This window comes from Pseudopodoces humilis, chromosome 15, assembly GCF_049639895.1.
Source record: "Pseudopodoces humilis isolate 2021_Gansu_Grassland_sample_001 chromosome 15, ASM4963989v1, whole genome shotgun sequence".
NCBI classification, from domain to species: domain Eukaryota; kingdom Metazoa; phylum Chordata; class Aves; order Passeriformes; family Paridae; genus Pseudopodoces; species Pseudopodoces humilis.
The window spans coordinates 6,110,554-6,130,442 of record NC_142214.1 but is presented as its reverse complement, the minus strand read 5'-3'; the positions used below and the strand labels follow the sequence as shown (position 1 = coordinate 6,130,442).

Genomic DNA, 19,889 nt, shown 5'->3' with positions numbered 1-19,889 from the left:
CTGGTGGTTAATTACAGTCACTGATGGGGTTCATCCCGGCAGCCCTGCGGTTCTCCTGGGGGAGGAGGAGGAGGCTGTGCTGGGGGAGGTGACACACTGAATGCCTTCTTCAGGCTCTGCTCTAGAACAGGATGGCAATGTGTTGAAGCACTTCATTATTGATTGAGATCACAGTGACCTGCAAGCTGCTATCCACTAGCCAGGATCTTCTCTCTGTAGAGAGGGAAAAGACACTGTAGAGAGGGAATAGAAAAAAGACAACAAAAAAGAGCAAAAAACCAGTGATAATGCTGTTTTAGTGTTTTGGGTCCTGCTGGTGTGCTGGCCTGTGCCCATTATCCCACTATGCCTGTGCCTGCTGCTGGGGAAGATGCTGCAGGGATTCTGCCAGCCCTGTGCCCAGGAAATATCCTGGAATGGGCATGGCTGCAGAAATACTGCCAGCCCTGAGCCCAGGAAATATCCTGGAATGGGCATGGCTGTAGGGATTCTGCCAGCCCTGAGCCCAGGAAATATCCTGCAATGGACATGGCTATAGGGATCCTGCCAGCCCTGTGCCTGGGGAATGTCCTGGAATGGGCATGGCTGTAGGGATTCTGCCAGCCCTGAGCCCAGGGAGCCTGTGAGGTTCCAGGTTGTTCCTGTGGGGAGCTCCAAGCTCTTGTGCTCACAGCCAGAGCTGGCAGCCACCCGAGCTGCAGCCATGTGGGTCCTGGCTGGAGCAAAAACCCAAAACAGGTGTAATTCCTTTCGTTTTGTTCATGGTAGGGCTCGAAATCTCCTGTAGTAACTGCCGAAAGCATGTGAAAGCCCAGGCTTGAGGCATAGCTGTGTTTAGTCCTAATTCAGGTTCAGCTGCTGGGGTGGAGCAGAACTCATGTCTCACCAAATACAGTGGGAATTGATGGGAGTGATTCCAGCCAGGGGGAATCTGACACAGTTTTTGCAGAGCTATTGCAGTAGTTACGAGTGTATGTTGGATGTACCTGGTTTTTCATCTTGTCTGACCTTGACTTACAGCAACTGGATCTTCATTACAACTTGGTTTGCTTGATTAAAAACCCTAATTTTTTTGATTTTCTGTCCCCACAGTAGGTATTTGTCACCTGTGACTCAATAACCCTTTTGCCTCCTACACAGCCACCCAAGTGACATTCCTTACCTCCTTGCTCCAAGGCGTGTTGTCAAATCTTTAGTGTCCTCATGGCTTCTGCAGTTTGCCAGCACCTATCAGCCCTTATCTGCTGACCTCAGTCCATCTGTTCAGTGATCATCCTTAATGTTCATCCCTATTTCCCCATCCATACATTGCCATACGGGCTGGTTGAGTAAAAATGGTCAAGCCTGGTTTTGGGATGAATGCTACCCTTACAATCCACCCTTGTAAGAAGCAAACATGTCTGATGGTGTTTCAACACAATTGCCTTTGAGATGTTTCACTAGGGGGTTTGCAATCATTCAGCATTACATTCTTCAAGTTCTTTTCATTCATGTGGACCTGACTGACTCAGATCTCTTAAATGTGTCTGCTAAAACCAGTAATGTTGTTATCAGCTGAAATTGTTGTACCAGATAAGATTGATAGCTTGACAGGTTCAGGTTTTGACAAGTCTTGTGTGAAGTTCATAAAAACTGCAAAGGGCAGCAGGATATAAATCAAGTCCTGTTTAGCTCTTCAGTATCCTGCTGGCAGCTGAACTCAACGTGTGCTGCCAGGGGCTGCAGGATGTCTCCATCGTAGCCGGTGTGAGAGCAGCTTCTTCCAGGTCTCCATAACTTCCCTGAGTCCTGGCATCATGAAAATTGGTGCTGGAGCTCAGAGTGCTCCTTCCTCAGAGCTTTAGAAGTGCCTGTAAGGGAGATGCTTAAAATGTGCATCACTTTGGCTGTCACCCTGAGTGTGCTCCCAGGGGTTCTTGCACTGGTCAATATTTTATTGTGATATATAATTGTGTCCTTTAAGCTTTTTTCCAAATCCATCCAGTACTTCCTCAGAGACCCCCAGGTCAGCTTGCAGAGCTTGGGGCAGTGCTGTGCTGCAGCAGTACCTTGAGGCTCCCTGGGCCCCTTGTCCCTGCTGACAGCCAGGCAGGAGCATCCCAATATTGGTCACATGCACTAAGGTTCCTCCCACCTTGGTTCAAAGAAGTGCAATGTAGACTTCTGCCCAGCCTGGCTCATCCTACAATAAAAACATTACAGATGTCTTTAATTCTAATTTTTTTTTTGTTGTTTCTATTACCTGCTGGGTAGGAGCTACCACCACAAAGGGGTTTGGCACAGGTGACTGTGTAGAAGCCAGTCTTTACCTCTGAAGGTTTTAGTAATGTCAGTATTTCAGTGACCTGTGGGACAGCTGCTCCTGGAATGCACAAACCCAAGGCTGGTCTGATAGAGCGGTTATCACCCACTGTTACACAGGAGTCTGGTTTGTGGCTGCAGTCTCAGAGCCAGTGCAGTAGGTGCTTTCTGTCTTCTCACTTCAGTTGGGATTTTCTCCTGATAGATAATTAAATATCAAGGAAAAAAACCCAAACATTTAAACCAAACCATGTGTGTGCTTTGTACACTTGGGTTTGGCTTAACTCACGCACATGACGTGGGACACTGGTTATTTCTAAATCCAAGGCAGTGGTGGAGTCACCATCCCTGGGGGGATTTAACAGATGTGTGGATGTGGCACTTGGGGTTAGTGGTGGCCTTGGCAGTGCTGTGACTTTGGAGGTGAGGGAGAAACGAGAGGCTGATAGCCAGAGGGCATCACACTGCTGCAGCACTGTTTTCCTCTCTCTGTCCTTTATTTTTATTCATCCTTTCTCCTCCCTTTTTATGTGGAAGCCTGTCCTCATTGCCTGTACAGCAGATCATACAGAGTACAATGCTTAAAATCAGTGTTTGGAGTTAATTTACAGAGCTGCACTTTGACTTGACATTTTTATGTTTTGCTGCTTATTTTTCTAATTACAGCTGAAAGGAAATTCGAGATAAGTATCATATAATGAAGGAGCCAAAACCCCAAGGAAAACTGGTTTGATGTTGTATTCCCTGCTGAAGGAAGCCATGGGCTTTTGTTCTCTAATTAGTTGGGGTTTGGATTTGGTGAGGACAGGTAGCAGGCCACCTGTGTTGTCAGTGTCATGCTGGTATCAATGAGGGGAACACAGACTCTCCAAGACCTCAGGTATCACGCCTCTGGAGTGCTGGTGTGCCTTGCAGGCAGACCAGCAGCTGTGGTTAAGAGCCAGGTGTGTGGGGAAAACACCTTTTCGTGTTGGGCACAGGCACAGACCCCGGCTGCTCTGGTCCCCCTGCAAGCTGGCTGCACTGCTGATGGGGCTCGTGAGGCTGCACAGCAGAGCGAGGCCACCAGCTCAGGACTGCTCCCCCTCGCTGGGGGAAGCACTGAGACTCCAGGGAAACAGCCCTGGAACCACCTGCTGGCTTCTGAAATGTGTTTTCTGTAACGTGTGCAGCGTGTTTGGGAGAGCCTGGCTGTGGGGCAGCACGCATTGCAAGGAGAAGGCTTTTAGCTCAGATGCATCCTGCTTCTACTCTGGTCTGGAACAATCCCACTTGGGCATCCAAGTGCAATGAATGTGACTGTGTACTGAGTTTATCATCTTGTGTTGCTCCTCTTTTTGATTGCATATGAGCAGTTGTTTGAGTTGAGTCAAAACCTCTTCTCTCTTTTCCCTGGATCTTCCTCACTAAGTGGGAGTTAGAGACTGGTCATGGCTGAGGATGTAAATGATGCTGGTTCTTTTCCATGTCAGATTAACAATGAAATGGATTTTATCACACAGTGTGTTCTCCTCTTGTCCTGCAATACCAGGACACTCCTTGGGCAGTGCCCGCTGAGGGAGGAGCTGCTGCTGGTCATCACTTTTCCTTTCCTTGTAACTATAATGATGGAGCCAAGAAGCCCTGACTTGTTTTAAAATATATTTTAAAGTATCACACTAAACTGTATCTTTCCCACAGCCCGCAAGCTGAAGAAGCTGGGTAACCTGAAGGCGCAGGATGACATGGAGGGAGCCAGCTCATCCAGCCCCACGGAGGAGCAAGCTCCCAAGCTGGTGATGACACGCATTGATGGCTACGAGTGCCAGCCCATCTTCCTCAACGTCCTGGAGGCCATCGAGCCTGGTGTGGTGTGTGCTGGCCATGACAACAGTCAGCCTGACTCCTTCTCCAACCTGCTGACCAGCCTGAATGAGCTCGGGGAGCGGCAGCTGGTCTACGTGGTCAAATGGGCAAAGGCCCTGCCAGGTGAGAAGGAAAGCAAACAAATCCCTTCCCAGTTCCAAAGCCCATCTGCACTGCTGGGGGCAGGTGCAAAGGGGGTGGTCTGCAGCCCATGTCCCATCACACAGCTCCTGGGGGACCATCTCCATGGGCAGTGTGTGTGTCCCGTGCCTGGGAAGCAGCCTGTAGCAGCGTGGGACTTGTCTCCAGAGGGGCTGACAATGGGAGAGGGAACTGAGGGGTGATGGAATGTGTTGGAACTTATACCCTGGGTCCAGACAGCCCCTGGCCAGTGGAACTGTGTGGGCACAGAGCACTTCCCCCAGTGACAGGGTGGCAACTGGTCTGGGCTCAGGGTCCTGCTCTTCTCCCCCCTCTCCACAGAGGTTTTGCTCCACTTCCAGGCTGAGTCTGCCAGCCCTGCAGAACTGCCCTCTAGACAAGGATTGGGCCTGTCCCAGGACCCACCTGAAGTGATGAAAAGGGTAAATTGCAACATGGCAGAAGAGCAATGTAGAATCCCAAAGGGCTCTTCCTGGCAGTGGCTCAGATTGCCCATGTGATAGCCTGGTGGGACATATTTATGATGCCTTCAGAGAGGTAATAGGGGTCAGGAATTTTCCAGATGCTGGTCAGCAGGTACAGTAAATGGAGCATCCCAGTGATTGATGTGTTTATTGAGCTGGATCTGCGAGGTGTCACTGCAAGGTTGGGGACATGCTGCCTGTTCCACGTTGCAATCCTGGAGCTGAGTGAAATTGCAGAGGGCTGAGCTCAGCAGGACCCTGCTCACTTCCCAGCATCCCAGAAACTGGGGCATGGGGCCAGTTCCTGCCGCCTTCTCCATTCTGGCCCCACTCCTCAGAGAACACCATAGAAAAGAGGGACCCCACTCCTCGTATGTGTGGGGTCATACAGACAGAGGAGGAGACTGAGGCACTCTCTGCCAAACCCTGGTGATGAAATGTGGTCAGGTGTCTGACATTCCCAGGAGTTTAGCAGCCCCCTAGACTGGTGCTCCCAGTGGGATATTGGTCTGGATATCCATAAATGCAGAGTATTCCATTCTGTTTCTGCTGTTCTTGAGTCACTTGGCTTGTAAAACCAGGGACAAACCCTGCTTCCTCTTTGGCTTATCTACACCAGACATGAAGATCAGACACAGAGACACCACCAAAGCCACCTGGTATCCAGGGCTGAGGCTTTACCACTGCAGTAGTGCTGATGGAAAGGGAGAGTGCTTTGGAAAATGTTTTCTATCGTAACCACCCCCTTATCAGAGGGTTTTACTCTCCTGAACTGCATCTGATGCCCGACCCCTCAGTGTGTAGTGGTGTCAGCTGCTGCCCTGCTGCCCCCCAGGGCCAGTGCCGACTGTGCCAGGGTGGCATCTGGGCAAGGTTTATTCCCTGGCTTGTTTGCCTTGAAGAGCTCTCCAAACCATAGAGATCCTTGTCTTAATGGGTTGTAATTATACACTGGAGCTGTTAAATTGCTTTAATGTTTGATTGAAATAATGCATGATTGCCTTGAAACTCAATTATATTTGCCTATTTACAAGTACATTGAAAAAAACAGCATTGGAGGTGGTGTAAGCATGTCTGGGGTTTAACTCAGGGCTGCCATCTGGGAATGCTAATTTGAATTTGAATCTGGTGCTATTTTTGTTTCTCCTGTGATGTACCTGGGGTTTCCATGCTCATTCCCACTGTCATTAGATCCATGCAGTGTGTATGGGACAGAATCTGGAGCACCTGTAACCATGGTGGGAGGCCTTGGGGCTGCCTGCTGGCTCTGAGCATCACATTAAAATCCAGTTACTTAAATTTGGTGAAGTCCTAATGGGACTTTCTCCCCTCCTTGTGTCTGAAGTCCCATTTCTTCCCTTCTGGGGACAGTTTTGTGCTTGTCTGTTCTTGATTCCCAGTCAAGGTGGGAGCTCCATGTCCTCATGCTGGGACATGCTGAGCTTGGGCTGTGGGCTGACTACCTTGTCCCAAGAGGAGCAAGAGAGCTGGAGTCTGCATGGAAACAGCCCTGGAAACTGCAGGAACTCAACAGTCACTTGTAACATCCCTCCCTCATTGTTTATTAGGATTTCGCAACCTGCATGTGGATGACCAGATGTCAATAATCCAGTACTCTTGGATGGGCCTGATGGTGTTTGCTATGGGGTGGAGATCCTTCACCAATGTCAATTCCAGGATGCTTTACTTCGCTCCAGACCTGGTCTTCAATGAGTAAGTGTGAAACAACAACAACCTAAAGCTGAGCTTTGGGTCAGCTCATGTGACAAACTACACTTAGAGCAGTCACACTGAGCCGTGCCCAGCTCAACCCAGCCTGGCTCTGCCTATCCTGGCTGTGCCCAGCCTGCTCCCCTCTGCCACCACCCATGGTGACCTCCAGGAGCAGTGAGGGCACTGTGATGCCTCTCTGGGTCCTTCTGCCCATTCCCTCCCTGACACCCACTGGGGCAGCAGCAGAAGCTGGTATGGGGCTGCTCCATTTCTGCCTTTTTGCTACAGGGTTTGAATTCCAGTTTCCAGCTCTGTTGGGCAGCTTGAGTGAGCAGAGACAGAGACAAAATGAACTGTAAGGTCCTGGTGGGCTCTCCTTGGTGCACTATCAGCTTAGAGCTGTGGGGGGTCTGCTGGCACTGAGATAGAAGAGCCTGAACCCAATAACTGAGCACAGCAGCAGGCAAACCCCCACCTGCCTGGGAGTTCCAGCACAGCCTCAGATCCCTCACAGACAGAAATGTTTGGGAAATCATTGCAGTTGCTCTTCAGACAAAATGCTACAAGTCGCTTGTAGCCATCTGTGTCCAGCAAGGATTGCACACAGGCATTTTGGAAAATGCTCCACTCCTGCATGTGGCATCCCTGGGACAGAGCTCGGGCCTTGGCAGCAGGGTGTGCCAGGCAGGGGGGGTTTGCTGGGTCAGGGAGCATCCTCCCCATCACACACGTGCACTTTGGGCTCAGTGCCACCTGTACCCCTCTCGCCCTGCCAGGTACCGCATGCACAAATCCAGGATGTACAGCCAGTGCATCAGGATGCGGCACCTCTCCCAGGAATTTGGGTGGCTTCAGATCACACCCCAGGAGTTCCTCTGTATGAAGGCTCTCCTCTTCTTCAGTATTAGTAAGTATCCACACCCTTCCCTCCACAGAGCTCCAGTATCTGCTGCTGCATCGCCCTTGAGGCACCTGGTGCTTTCCCTGGGCCTGCACTTTGCTTTGTCCCCCTCTTCAGCTTTCCTCCTGCTTTCCTGTTGTTGTCACTCTCTGGGTTCCTCTCACTGTTTCCTTCCCATCCCACCCAGTTCCAGTGGATGGCCTGAAGAACCAGAAGCTCTTCGATGAGCTCCGTATGAATTACATTAAGGAACTTGACCGTATCATTGCCTGCAAGAGGAAGAACCCCACCTCCTGCTCCCGGAGGTTTTACCAGCTCACCAAGGTCCTGGACTCCGTGCATCCGGTAAGAGAGGACAGGGAAATGTTCATCTAAATGCATAAAAAACAATATAAAAAAGAAACTTTCCGTAGTGAGAATGATAATTCCCTGGAACAACCGCCCCGTCATGGGAGGAGTTCAGATGCAGCCGGAGAGAACACTGGATAATCTCATCCAGGCTCCCTTTCCCAGGGAAAGTGGGACTCTGCCATGTGTTTTCCCAGAGAAAGCACTGCCCAGGGACTTGTTTAACTAGCTCTCTTCCTTCCCCAGATTGCCAAGGACCTGCATCAGTTTACATTTGATCTCCTAATCAAGGCACACATGGTGAGCGTGGACTACCCGGAAATGATGGCCGAGATCATCTCTGTGCAGGTTCCCAAGATCCTGTCTGGAAAAGTCAAGCCTATCTACTTCCACGCACAGTGATCTTTCAGAGGGACCCCCGTGCTGCCACCCCCATTCCAGCCATCTCCTGCCTGTAACTTCTGCACTACTGTCCTGCAGTGCCTTGGGGAATCCCTCTGTGGTGGTGGCCAAGGGGACAGGCAGTGACAGACCTGCTGGGATTCCTGAGATTACTATTTTCCTGAGGTACCTCTGAACTGAACCCCTGCACCGGCCTCTGCCTGGCTCCAGCTGCTCACGGTGCTGGACAGGGGCAGGCGGGGCAGCGGCAGCACGTCTGAGTGTTCTCCTGTGTCACTGTGACTCCAGCAGCTCAGGGCCACGGGACAGCAGGAGAAGTGCCGGCTGTTGGTGGGTTTTGGGTGATTTTTATAAAAAGAACACAACACGAAGCAGGTCGCAGCTCCGCATTTGGCTGTGGGTTAAGTTGCCAGCCTCCTTCCCCATGTTTTGTTTGCATTATGGTGCTGGGAAGCAGGTAAGTTCAAACACTGCAGAAGAGAAGCAGAGCAGAGCTGGGGGACAAGGCAGATTTGTGACTGAGGAGTTCATGGGCTCTGCAGGCCCTGTGGGATCTGCTCCGGTCAGCTCGGCCCTGGGACCTGCCTGTGCTGCCGAGACACGAGCGATGGAGCGGATGGGCTGCAGCCTAAGGTCTGCCAAGGAAGATCACCTTGGAAATCACCCAACGGTGGCTGGCTCCTGTTTTCCACCTGGGATGTTTTTCCTATGGCCTGTCCAGCTAGGTCTTTGTCTGCCCCACAGACCCCCAGCTGTTCAGCAGTCACATTCCTGTCCTCGCCACTGCTGCTCACTGACAAAGCCGAACCCATCTGAAAGTGCCTGATGCCCTCGGACCTCACCTGCCTGGCTCCCCTGGGCACCTGTGGCCCCTGCCCTGCACCTGCAGCTCCTGCCCCCACACCTGCTCTGCTCCTGTCGTGGTTCTGCAGACCTGGGATTCCAGCTCTGCTCTTCCCCTTCATTCACCCCTAATATTTTTTCCCAACTATTTTTTCCAATGCCAGCAGATGAGTGTTCTGGAGCCAAGACCAAGGCCAAGGTCTGTGGGACCTGTGGGACCATGGGACTCCTCTCTGAATCCTGTCCATGGGAAAAAAGCTGTGGGAACTGGCTGGTGCCACCATGGTGCTTTGGGGGCTGGAAGGGAAGCACCAAGAGACCTCCTGCCCTTGGCAGCAGCACACACAGCTCCTGCTGATGGCAGTGGCTGCAGCCCAGGAGGACACCATCATGCACTCACTGTCCCATGTACATGGTCCTGTATGCACCACACCACCCATCCATCCCTGACACACCACCCCTTACACACCACCCCTTACACACCACCCCTTACACACCACCCCACACACACCATCCCACACACACCATCCCACACACACCATCTCTTACACACCACCCCTTACACACCACCCCACACACACCATCTCTTACACACCACCCCACACACACCACCCCACACACACCATCCCATGTGCATCACCCCACACACACCCAGCCTGTCCCCAGCACACACACAGCAGCCAAGCCTATGTGCCCTGTAGTATTTTAGTTCCCTTCTTCCTGCATGTCCTGAGTACATCAAAACCACCTGCTCAGACCCAGACAGGCTGGTTCCAGGGTCACATATCCCATCATGGGCTGTGACATGTCTGGCATTACCAATCCAGACATTCACAAGGGATCCTTGTGCTGGCACAGACAAACAGCAAACTCTGGACCCTCCCAGGACAGTGATCCCACCCAGAGCCCTGTGCCCACCCCATGCCCAGCTCTCGAGGAAATGCCATCATGGTGAGTGGCTCCTTTACATACTTGGAGTAAAACAAACCATTTCCCTGATACTTTCCAACCATTTGATGGGGTTTTCTTTATATGAAGGAGTGGGAAAAAAAGCCCATATTGAAGGGAGGATTTTTGCAGTGGTTTTCCTTCTTCTGCTAGATATGGCTCTGATCCCACTCTTCCTCCTGAAATCCTCTCATGTAGGCAGAAACAGAATCCATAGATGAACTTTCTGGCTGGTTGCTGCTCTCAGAGGCTCCCCCATGCCAGGGGCTGCTGGCATTTCCAGTGCTGGTGTGAGCTACAGATATTTGCAAATGAACCAGTAAAAAATTCCAGCTGGTGCATCCCTGTCTTCTGCAAATTTCCCTGGCTCTTCACAGCAGAGTTCAGTGAGCAGATGAGTGGTGATTCCTAGTCCCTGTTATCAGCTCAGGATGGCTCCAAGCAGTTGGAACAGCAGTTTGGGAGTGCTTTGTACTTCACACAGGCTCCTGTCAGTGAAGGCTTTATTGGTTAATGAGTGTCCTGCTGGGTGTTAATCTGCTGGGAGACTGGAAAGAGGCCAAACCTAACAAGGATTTGGCCACCCTGTTTTGCTAGTGGGAGCACCATGTGAATGAGAAATGGGGGAGTGGAGAAAGGATACTGCCCGTGTATCACCTGCCCCGGGTGTGTCACCCGCTCTGAACCTGCTCTGGATGGTGAGTGCTGAGCAAGGCAGGAACTCACAGGGAGCACCCCCAGCCCAGGACACAGGGGCAGGCAGGGACATTGAGGTCGTGTTCTCTGTCTCTTCAGTTTCACAGTAAACTTCTGCAACGTGTTCATTCAGAAGTCGAATTTCTACAATATAATTACCAGGAAATGTTGGAGCCAGGACTCGCAGCACCTGTGTGTGTATTTGCTGAGGGAATTAATGCTATTTTCCATGTGGATTTTCATGAGCTGCTGCAGGAACTGGGGAAGAAAAGGCTTTAAGAAATACCAAAGTCCAACTCCTGCCATTTTTCTTTATGCTTTTTGTTTTCTTCTGCGTTTTCATGTTTACTTTTGCTTTAATAAAGCAAGGAGAATTTCACCATGTTCACAGTCCCAAAGAAGCTGTCCCTGAGGCTCTCCTTGGGCTGCTGAGCCCTGGTGTGGGGCCCCCCTGGGTTGGCAGCTGAGAGCCAACCATATCTGTGTGGGTTCCCTGACTCATCTCAGAGGTGTGGGGGGTTCTGAGCTGGCTCACTCTGGGTCGTGGCTCAGCCCATCAGCTCCTGCCCAAGGCAGCAGATGGAGGACAAGGGATCCAGACTTTGGCATCTCCCTGGGAGCAATGTTTGTGCATGGATGGGCACCATTCCACAACAGACGGTGTGGGATAAAGGATGCTGCCTCTGGTGAGGGCAGGAGGGGCGCTTCCTCAGCCCTGTGTCATGCCAGAAGCAGTGAGACAGATCAACTGGTGCAATGGCATGCAGCATTCCCAGGGCAGAGATCACCGACCTGTGCCCACCTGAGCCTGACAGGCTCCTGCCAGCACCCCCTGCCTCGGCAGGGAAGCTTAGCTCAACAGGAGCAAGACATCAGGACAGCAGCTCTCTGCTTGGAGAGGCTGTGGTTGAGTCTGGTTGAGCTGGAGAGCTGGCAGCATCCACGTGCCACTGCCATAATGTCCAAGAGGCCCTTTGTACTTGGCTCAGGGGACAGGGTGCTCAGTGAGGGAGGTGAAGCTGGGCCAGCACCCTCCCTGCAGTACCACTCCTTGCTCTGGGCCCTGGGGTTGTCTGGGCTGTGGTCTGTAGGGAATGCTGAGGGGTACCTGAGGTACCACCTGCCTCCCAGCCAGCCCAAGAGCTGCTGCCCTCACAGTCACCTCCCACCACCAGCCAGCCCTGCAGTCCCCGTGGTGTCCCTCCCCTTGCTGAGCTCTTGCCCTGGATGTTTCAATAACATAATGTATGCTAAAATTATCTATCTCTATATAAAATAAAGGCATGGCCCATTTTCTATTGCTAAAGATATCTATTTAGTGACATGCTCTAAGAGTCCTCTCTGGTTGCACACTGAGGTACTGGATTCTCTGCAGGAGATGAGTCAGAACATGCCAATTTAATGGAGGCTTTTAATTATTTTTCTTGCTGGGTGCTGCCCAGTTTGCAAAGGTCTCCCTTTTTGTGGCATGCACAGAGCACACGCTGGCATAGGCTGGGGTCGGTATCAGCTTCTCCAGCTTTCCCATGTCTTCTTGAGGTTAGACAGGGACAGCGTTTGCATTTGGGGAACAACGGAGTGCCCTGTGTTTCTTCCCTCTTTGACTTGCACAAAGTGGCCTCAGACATTTGGGCAGAATGCTGGGATTACAGAGAGTGTCTGTTCTACCTGTTTGCAGGCCCAGGGCTGGCTGTGGGCACTGCAGATGGCTGTGGGCAGGCAGGATGTCCTGGCCCCTTCGGGTGGGGCAGAGCGTCTCCTGCCCACTGGTGCTTGCTCCCTGCACTCATTCCCTTCAGCAGCAGAGGGACACTGTGCTTGTGACTCATGGAGTAAATCTCTGCACCCACATAAACCCTTAGCAAGTGGATAAAAGCTGCTCTGTGTGCCGGATATTTGGTGTTCTGTGGTAATTTTATGCTGTTTCTCTTTATTAACATGTCTCTGTAATAATAAGAGTTCTCTGTTTGATATATTTTATTTTCCTTGTAATAAGCCAAAAAGCTCATTGCTGGTGCCTTTTTGCCTGGGGGGGGGCCTCCCAGCCCACAGCTGTGTTCCTGGGAGTAACAAAGGCCAGTGTCTGCAATTGCTCCTTCCACCAGGGCTGGGGGAAAGAGAGAAGCCAACCCCACAGCATTGCCAGAAGAAAAAGAGCCAGCAGCCTTGGAGTGGCAGAGAGACTTTGGGGTATGATGCTGGTTCTTTCCTGGCTCCAAGGTGAGGGATGAGCATGATACTGCTCACCTTGGCCCCTTTTTGGTGGGACTGTGACCCTGGAGACCCCACAAACTGTGTGATGCAGGTTCAGCACACACAGCCTGGTCTGGCCCAGTTTGGAACTGCAGTGCTTTGTCCAAGTTATAGCATTACCTAAGGGTAAATTCTCCCAGAGAAGGAATTAGTTGGATTGCTGACACAGCTGCTTTTTTTTTTGTTTTGTTTTGTTTTGTTTTGTTTTGTTTGTTTTTGTTTTTTAATTGGAACTGAAACATTGGATAAGGAAGAGAAAGCCCCAGAGTGTTCTGGTACCATGGGGGCTGGGCTGTGGTGACAGATGCTGCTGGGGCCAATGGGGTGGAGTGCAGGATGCCCTAAGGACAACTGCAACTCTCAAGTCCCCATGTGAGACTGAAGGATGTCTGTTTGTGTAACCAAAGAGAGGGGCCTGCCTGGCACCCAGGTAAAGAAACCAATGCCACCGCGTTGGGGGTAAATGAAAATTCTCATTTCTCCTTCAGCCATGCTTGGGGCCCATGTGAGCCCTCAGCCATGCCACAGGGTGGCCCCTCACGCTTGGTGTTCAGCTCTTTTTGTAACCTGAAAATCTGCTGTTGTTCTCAGTCCAATAAATGAAGAATCTGGTTTGCTGGAGCTCTATTCTCTGCCTGCATTTGGCTTTTGTGTCGATTTTGTGCACGAAATTGTTGTGGGTGTGATGGCTGCCAGTAAGCAAAGGCCCTGGGAATCAGTGGGTCATTTGCCAGTAGATGAGGCTGCACATTGGGTCATTGTAGGCTTTCTTCTACAGTCAGATTTCACTATTAATCAAGTCTGAACGTGTAATTTAATTACATATCAATTGGCTAATCCTTTCATATATTCCTCTTTTGGTCTTTTAAATTGAATTTCAGTTGATTATTGTATTTCTCAAAGCAAGGAGCTAATAAAGGCCAGTGTCCTCCTGCTCTTGTCATTGTTTTTGGTATCTTTATGAACCTTTGTAAATCCATTCTTCTGGAACATCTTTATAAAATTGACCTATGCTCTCCAAGTAATAAAGAAGGTGCTTATCAGCCACTTGTTAATTCAAGGCACAGATGTGAATCCTGCTCAGGGCCAAGATTTGATTCACTGAGACAAAGCAAAGAGCTTGGGAAAAAGAAAAAGCTCACTGGGCCACAAATAGCTGGCAGTGCCTGGTGTGTAATTGCACAGAAGCAGTCCATACACCGTGCCCCGTGAGCTGAGGAACAACCAAGAGAACAAAACCCCTTGGGTTTGTCATCTGCAAGGAACCTGATCCCATCCCTTGCTTTGAGTCACAGCAAAAAAATTAATGTGTTATTTTCAAAATTAACCCTTAATGGACACTGAACAGGCCTCAGCTCCTCAGGGTTGGTGTGGTGTATTGGGTAAAGAGGAACTGCAGCACGTCAGTCCCAGTGTCACCTGCCAAATGGTGCAAATGCCCACTTGGACACCAACATCCCCAGGGACACTCAGGAGCCACTGGTCCAGCGCCTCATGGGATGATGGATGTGGCTGCACATCCTGGGCTTACACTGGCCTCGGTCTCTGATGGCCCCGAGCTTGTGTGGCTTGAGCAGTGTCTGTGTGAAGTCAGTGAGGCTGTTTGGGTGCAGCTGGGTCAGAACTAGCTGAAGGACAAATTCACCTCATTTAACTCCTTCTGCCCAGTTATGCTCCAGCCACCTCTGTTGCACATCCTGCATCCTGCATCCTACACCCTGCATCCCCCTGCACAGCTCACCAGGACCTACAGGTCACAGGGAAGCTGCTGACCTCCCTGATCATTCCTAACTGCTGTAGCTGTGGGGCCTGGCAGCATGGTGACAGCCAGATGCCAGTGGGCTCCAGAGCTGCCCTTAGAGATACCTTGGCTCCCCTGCAGAATGGCAAATCACAGGAAAAAGTCCAATTACCATGAAGAAGCCAACTGAAACATTATGAAACATGATGTTTCCAGTTGCTGTAAAGAAGTCTACATGAAAACATCATGAAAACCCCAAAATGGCCCTATGCTTTAAGGCCATTTATTTGTTCTTGTCCTCATAGCAGAAAGTGGGATATTTTTAAAACAGAAAGAAGTTCTGTTTCCTAAAATACTGATGAGTTGTGTCAAACAGCCCTTTCAGCAGTGGTTGCCCTCCCTGGGGGCCTGGGAGCGGCAGCACTGTGACCCTGCTGCGCTGGCAGCCAGCCCTGTGTGCCTTCCATGTCAGGGCTGTGGCCGTGCTCCCAGGACGAGCCAGGGGCAGCCACAGACCTCAGTGGGGTCACGCTGACTCGAGTGCCCTGACATGAGGGACATCAGCCAGCGCTGGGGTTTGCTCCTTATCCAAAACTGCTGCTGCTGCTTTCCTCTGGCAGCTGTGGGCAGGTGCCAAGGGGAGGGCAAACAGGGCCTGCTGGGCATGCCCTGTGTCTCATCCCATAGGAGCAGGGTGGGCACAGGGACACGGTGTGGTACCATGGCACGGGGACCACCGGGAGAGCTTGGGCAAGGCACTGAATGGGGCCAGTGTGTGCAGGACACAGTGAGGACGGATGGAGCTGTGGGAGGATGGAGCTCCTGGGGACTCTCCTCTCTGAGCCTTCATAGGCATGACCGCATTTTATACAGGATTTCAAGAATTTTCAGAACTTCTGCCTTGTGGGAGCTCTTACAAACACTGGCAGAGGCTGTTAAAGCACTTCTTAAACTTCTGAAAACACAGAAAATGGAAAACATTATGGCTTTTACTGATTCAAAGCATCTCCTGATTGTTTAAGCCAATCACAGGATTTTTTGGAGGCCTGACCTGATTTACAGCCATGTGTATGGGCCAAGAAACCTGCTAAGGGCTGCCAGGAACCCGCCCAGTGCAGGGAGCTGCTCCCAGCTCGGAGCATCCAAATGGGTAATTGTGCAGAGGGATGGGTCAGGGAGAGCTACGGAGCTGAAAACTACGGCTCTGATCCTCCAAGGAGTCCCACGTGGGTGGATTCCGGTGCCTTCATGGGTCTCTGTGTAGCACATCAATTTCAGATGTCGGTGCTCCACTAAGTATATTTCAATTCTAAATTTATCACACAGATGTGTCTGCTGCAGTCTTTGGCCTTTTCAAGTTCTTCCTCTGGGAAGAACTCACTGAGGCTTGGGCTAAGGCTTTGGAACTGCTTGTTTTGTTATCTTCTCTCTATAAAAACCTGAAAGCTTTTACTTGTGCTGGAAAATAATTTTCTTGCTCATATTAAATCCAAATGTTTTCTGTAAGAAAGCAAGCCAGGCACCTGTGGGTTGGGAGATAAGGATTGTTGGGGCAGTGCCTCAATGCTCATTCCAGTTCATGATCACTTCACTCAAGGCCTAGTGAGGAAAGAGAACAGTTTAGTTCCCCAAATTCCGCTGTTTTGAATGCATCCAGCCCTGGAAAAGTTACAGCCCCACAAGGAAACTTTTGAGAGAAACAAGAAGCCAGAAAAAACAAGCAGAAAACCCTCCAGCTGCTGCTCCAGGTGCATTGTGTCCATGCCCGCCCCGGGAGCGCTCTGGCTGCTCGGGCCCGGAGCCAGGGCACGGCACAGAGCCCTCCGAGCTGGCAAACCTGGCCGGGGCTGCACCAAGAGCCCGTGGGCGGGGACCGGGCCCACACAAAATATTTGTAGAAGGATCCCAAAACCAGCGACCAGTCCTGAGCAGGGTGTGGGTGGGAACGCTCCCCTGCTCCAGCTGGGGACCCTCACGGCTGTGGGAGCAGCTCGGCTGTCCCCGGGCCCCCAGGAACACCCTCTGGAGCCATCACCTCTGCCAGGCTTCTCCAGAAATCCGGGCTCCAAAGCTGGCTGCAAGATTCCTGTTTCAGAGAGAGAAGCTGTTCTCTCCTGAGAGAGGGCTTGCTGTTAAAAGAAAAGCAGGAGGCCTGGAAAGCAAACGCTGGTGCACAATGTCAGAGTCAAAAGGTGGGGGAAAATAGATGTGAGGAGGGGAAAAAGTGCTGGATAGATGGAAAGAAGCCATTGGTGGCCACAGGAAAACCAGTCTCAGTGACCCACAGCACAGGATGCTGTCCAGGCACTGTGGCAGTGCAGGAATATTCAGCCTTGGCAGGGCAGCTTCTCTGGTCAGAAAAATGCTGAAAACCAGCACTGGGGACTGCAAACCCAGAGTGGGGCTATGGCAGAGCTCAGGGCACTCCCAATCTCATGGACACAGCCCTGTGTGGCCTGCCTGGGGCACAGAGCTGGGCCTGCACAGCAGGGCCTGCCTGCAGAGGGGCGGCAGTGGGCCCAGTGCTTGGGGAAGAGAAACAAAACACACTGAGATTGTTTCACTTCATGGAAACTTTATAAACATTTGCAGTAACCTAAGCTTTTGCACTTCACAACGGCTCCAGGGCTGATGCTGGGGGGCTGCTGTGCTGCATAGGGTGATCCTGCATTCCCAGCTGTCACTTTGGCCACTGGCAGCAGATTGTGCCCGACAGCAGCAGGGATTGTGCCCCACAGCAGCAGGGATTGTGCCCCACAGCAGCAGGGATTGTGCCCCACAGCAGCAGGGGTTGTGCCTCATGGCAGCAGGGGTTGGACCCCACAGCCAGCATCCCCCCACTGCTCCAACTGCTGGTCCCCAGTGTTCAGCTGCACCCACAGGTGCAGGAAAAATCAGCACAGACATACAAGTGACAAAGAACTTAAAAAGGACACCATGAAATAGTCTGCAAGAAGCTGCTTCTCCCCACTGCTCACACTGTCAGACTGAAACCAACCCACCCTCGGATTCTCCCTACCCAGGGAGCCTGGCTCTGTCCTGGGGTCTGTGCTGGGCAGTGGGCATGAGCAGGAGGAGGATGTGACAAACCACTGCTCCTGCAGGATGTCGCCTCCAGAGTCACATGCATCGGCAGAACCCAAGGAGCTTCCCAAACTGTTCAGGGGGTCCTCAAACAGCAGCCCAAAGCAAGAAAGACATTTGGGAAATGCTGGCCTTTTGTGTGGGAGCCACAAGCCCAAGACCCCAACAGGGCCAGGAGTTGATGTGCTGCAGGCAGGTGGCCCCACTGCCAGGCTGGTACCAGCAACAGCCTCAGCTCCAGCTTCAGCTCCATTCTACCTGTTCAGAGATCCCTGATCAGCCTGTGCATCATCCTTGAGCCCCTGGTGAGGGGCTGCAGCAGGAGGGGCCCAGCACAGCCCCAGATGCTGCCAGTGCATGTGGCACAGCCTCAACTGCCACAGCACAAGGCTGGTTTGGTTTTAAAGCCACTTTCATGAGCCAGGCCTAAAGGAGGGAGCAGCTGGGGCACTGCTGAAGCCAAGGGAGGAGAGCACCATGGACATGACACACATGAGTGCCAGTGTGTGCCATTCAGCAATAAAAGACACAGGGTCATGCAGAGGCAAAGCGCCAGGACGTGGGAAGGACCTGTGCCGGGCAGGACACAGCATGCTCGAGCGATGGAGCAGCCGGGAAGCAGCTGTGGGAATGTTTGGCCACTGTTCTGCAAATGGTCTCAGCACCTAAAGAAAACCATTCAAAAGGGGGGAATCATCTTTGGGTGGGTGGAGGAAGCAGAGGAGTGCCTCTCTGCCGTACACAGCCCTGGAACTGGGTGCCAGTGGCAGCTGGAGGAACAGACAAGCCTCTACTGCTACAGAGGTCCTGGCCAGGGACACCTCCTGGGCCAATGGACATCATCCACAGGGTCATGGCTGAGGGACAGACTGGGCATCTTCTACTGGAAATGAATAAACAAGCAAGTAAGAAACTGGGCAGTTCTTAAAAAAAAAGCAGGGCTTGACCCACAAACAGTGAGTTTCAGATCCTCAGCACCTCTGTGCTGGCCACCGCAATCAGCCAGGATGGAGACTTCTTGGTGGGCCTGTGAGAAGTGGATCTGTGGGAGTGTGGCTTACATGGAAGAGGAGGCAGTGGAGGAAGAGGAGAAGCACCTGCTGCCCCCTTCCCCAGCTGCGCCCTTGGAGGCTGCTGACCCGCGGGTGCTGCCTGAGAGCTGACCCCAGGCAAGGCTGTGGCCATGGCTCAGGCCAAGCCCCTGGCCAAGTTCCATCTGTCAGCGTTGTGTCCCAGGCCAGGGATGTCCAGGAGGAGATGAGGAGACATCCCACTGAGCTGAGCACAGTGGTTCACCTGTCCCTGCCCAGCCTGCATCACCATGGGCAGTGTTACCAGGCATGGCTGTCCCACACACTGACACCAAGTGGGGGACACAAGCACAAAGGAAGGGGCTTCTCAGGACAAGGGGGGACTGCAGCTGTTTTGCCCTGGCATCTGAACACAGGAACTCAGCCTTTGTGCTGTCCCAACACCCTTTTCAAGGCGTGTTTCTCCAAAGTGAGCAGGTGAACAGGTCCGTGTCCCCCAGCCCTGCCCATGCTGCCGCCACCTGCACGGGCACACACGGGCGCTGTCACAGCCTGCAGGGAGGAGAGGTGGGAGGGCAGGGAACAGTTCAACACGTGTGTGGGTGGGACCTGCTCTCCATCATGGTCTCCCTCTCCTAATTTCTTGAGCTACTTGTGGCTCGGAAATCATCGTCCGGTAAGATAGCTGCTCTCCAGGGCACTGGGGCTGGCAAGGCTCAGCTCTGACTCCTGGGTCACAAACACAGAAAATCTCCTGGGTCCAGCTGGGCTGAGGTGTACTTACAAAGCCTGGAAGAAGAAAACAAGCTCTATGTTCTATGCAGCAGTGTAAATCCACTAGTAATGGCAGAACCACTGGACTCCCACAACCCCATGAATACTGACTTTGTATTACATGTCTACTTTCAGTTTATTATATGATTTGTTGTCATAAAAACGTACCTTTAGGCTCAGCTCTCATCACTTGGGATCCTGCCTTGCGGTGATGAAGAACTGGATAAATGGAAGTAGAAGAATAGAGAAAAATTGAGTGCAAGGAGCAAGCTCAAACTCAGCTCCACAAACTCCTTGAGGCTGGGTAATGCGCAGGGAGGGGTCTGTTTTGCAATAGAACAAATGTTTTCTCTCTCAGTACCAGCAGCAGCAGTTCTCACACT

At 51.9% G+C, this 19,889-nt stretch overlaps 2 protein-coding genes across 4 annotated transcripts in view; one reads left to right on the top strand and one right to left on the bottom strand.

The window, feature by feature from the left end:
- The window catches only part of AR (androgen receptor), a 41,092-nt gene extending 27,279 nt beyond the window's left edge, over positions 1-13,813 (top strand). For both annotated transcript variants that reach the window (XM_088062711.1, XM_005526150.2), the window contains exons 4-8: positions 3,982-4,269; positions 6,341-6,485; positions 7,262-7,392; positions 7,574-7,731; positions 7,981-13,813. In XM_088062711.1, coding sequence (XP_087918837.1) covers positions 3,982-4,269; positions 6,341-6,485; positions 7,262-7,392; positions 7,574-7,731; positions 7,981-8,136 — 878 coding nt within the window. In that variant the 3' untranslated portion in view covers positions 8,137-13,813. The remainder of the gene's footprint in view (positions 1-3,981; positions 4,270-6,340; positions 6,486-7,261; positions 7,393-7,573; positions 7,732-7,980) is intronic.
- Positions 13,814-17,172: 3,359 nt separating this feature from the next.
- The window catches only part of OPHN1 (oligophrenin 1), a 51,175-nt gene continuing 48,458 nt past the window's right edge, over positions 17,173-19,889 (bottom strand). For both annotated transcript variants that reach the window (XM_088062709.1, XM_088062710.1), the window contains exons 23-24: positions 19,675-19,725; positions 17,173-19,521 (exon numbers count right to left, since the gene is read on the bottom strand). In XM_088062709.1, coding sequence (XP_087918835.1) covers positions 19,683-19,725 — 43 coding nt within the window. In that variant the 3' untranslated portion in view covers positions 17,173-19,521; positions 19,675-19,682. The remainder of the gene's footprint in view (positions 19,522-19,674; positions 19,726-19,889) is intronic.